This window comes from Penaeus monodon, chromosome 6 (assembly GCF_015228065.2).
Source record: "Penaeus monodon isolate SGIC_2016 chromosome 6, NSTDA_Pmon_1, whole genome shotgun sequence".
In the NCBI taxonomy this organism is placed as follows: domain Eukaryota; kingdom Metazoa; phylum Arthropoda; class Malacostraca; order Decapoda; family Penaeidae; genus Penaeus; species Penaeus monodon.
The window spans coordinates 29,543,843-29,546,342 of NC_051391.1; the positions used below are offsets into that span (position 1 = coordinate 29,543,843).

The 2,500-nt window shown below is 34.4% G+C and overlaps 1 protein-coding gene across 1 annotated transcript in view; it reads left to right on the top strand.

The window, feature by feature from the left end:
• Positions 1-2,500, top strand: part of LOC119573933 (nephrin-like) — a 46,663-nt gene that overhangs the window by 36,049 nt on the left and 8,114 nt on the right. Inside the window, exons 10-11 of the mRNA XM_037921036.1 lie at positions 1-77; positions 1,332-1,440. The exon at positions 1-77 is cut by the window's left edge and continues 83 nt beyond it. Of these exons, the coding sequence (XP_037776964.1) occupies positions 1-77; positions 1,332-1,440 (186 nt within the window). The remainder of the gene's footprint in view (positions 78-1,331; positions 1,441-2,500) is intronic.

Sequence of the window (2,500 nt, forward strand, 5' to 3'; positions counted from 1 at the left end):
GTCAGGGCAGTACACGTGCTCGGCAACCAACCTGCACGGCACCGGGGGATCCAATGCCGTGCAGCTCAGTGTGAAATGTACGTGCGGTGTGGGGGTCTGGTTGTGAGGGGGGGGTTGTGGTTGTGAGGGGGGGGTGAGGGAGAGGGGGTTGTAGGGGAAGGGTTTTGGCTGTGAGGGAGGGATTGTGGTTGTGAGGGAGAGACTGTGGTTATGAGGAAGGGAGGGGTTGTGGTTGTGAGGGAGGGGTTCTGGATGAGAGCGGGAGAGCTGATTTAGTTGGTTGTGGGGTGGGAGGAAGATGAGGGGGAGGGGAGGAGAGGAGGAGGGAGAGGAGGAAGAGGAGGTGGGGAGGTGAAAAAGAAAAGGAGAGACGGGAGGAAGAAGGGGAGGAGCAGTAACAATAAAGAGAAGAAAGGGGAGGGGCGGGAGGGGGGGTAGGCTCATTATCATTACCATCATCAATAACATCATCTTAACATCCTTATTATCTTCATTTTTTACATCGTCGTTAAACTTACTTTTAAATTCATCACGATCACCATCATACACAATGTCGTCAATGAATTTAATCCTCATTAGCATAATCTTTACCATCTTTATTAACATCATCACTAATATATTGATGGCCCTCATAATGTACACAGTCATTGATCATAATCAACTTCACCATCCATTATTATATTCAATACCATCACCATTAACACTATCTTTAACATCATCTTAACATCCGTATTACCATCATTATTAACCTCATCATTAATTACAATGAAAAGCATCACAACAATCCCATCAATATATTAAATATCATTAACATCATCATTAACGTCATCATTAACATCATCATTACCATCATCATTAATTTCATCATTAACATATTCAATACCATCATCATTAATATATAGATTGCCATCATCATTAACATCCTCATGAACATTATGTTTACCATCATTATCAACATCATTAACATCACCTTAACCATTAGAATCGTCATTAACCTCATCATTACTGCTCATTACTACAATGTTGTCAGCAATGCCATCAAACATCCCGATTATTATATCATTATATTATTATATTACTGTTGTCCTGCATTTTGCAACGATTCTTATCATCTGTTGTCGTTTTTTCATCACCCTCACTCCTTTTATTTTTCCTCATTTTAAAGCGTTATCAAATGAAACCATTCAGCATATTATTATTCATTTTCTCTCGTCTGAATCAGTTCTCTGGGATCATCTTTAGGACAAACTGTCGATTTGATGAATTTCTCATGATTCATTTATGTGTTTACATTTATAAGTCCAATCTATTATTTCCCTTTGGCCCTGCAGTCGCTCCCTTGTGCCGCGCCGGCCAGAAGGTCGTTTATGGCGGAGGAAAGCATGAGGAAATCAACGTTACGTGCAGCGTGGAGGCACACCCGGAGCCCAAGTCCTTCAGGTAAGATGAGAATGCATTAATTTGTACCTACGTCTGTTGGTCTGTTAGATCATATAAAAGATAACCTTTCAAATGCTAACCATTATTGTATTTTACATGGAATCTTTAGGTTCGTGTCATATCAACGGGCTCATGTGGAAAATTGTGTGTATGTGTGTAAACAGACAAACACACACACACACACACACACACACACACACACACACACACACACACACACACACACACACACACACACACACACACACACACACACACACACACACACACACACACACACACACACACACACACACACACACACACACACACACACACTCAAAAGAAAACAAGACTTAAATGGACAAGGGAAGAGTATAATGAGGTAATGTACTGGTTTTGCTATACACTCAAGGAGCCTGCTGTAGAAGTTGTGAGCATATTTCTGTTAATGCTCATTTGCCTCAAACTTCAATCACCCTAGGTCGCTGGTAGTGACCCGGTGTTTGATTTTAATTAGCAGATCTAAAGAAAAGAAAAGATAATAATAATAATAATAATAATAATAATAATAATTATAATAATAATAATAATAATAATAATAATAATAATGAAATAATAATGAGGATGATAATAATAATAATGTTTATAACAATAATGATATTGATGAAAATTATGATGATAATAATAACAGTAAAAAAAGTAATGATAATCATAATGAAAATAATAATAAGAATGATAATGGTAATAATAATTATTATAATAGGAATGATATAATAAAAATTATAATAATGATAGAAATAATAATAATAATAAAAATAAAAAAATAATAATAATAATAACAATGATAACAATAATGATAATAATAATAATAATAGTAATAATAATAATGATAAGAATAATAATAAATAATAATAATAATAATAATAATAATAATAATAATAATGATAATAATAATAATAATAATAATAATAAGGATGATAAAAAAAAAATAATAGTAACAACAACAACAACAACAACAACAACAACAATAATAATAGTAATAATAATAATAATGATGATGATAATAATAGTAATAATA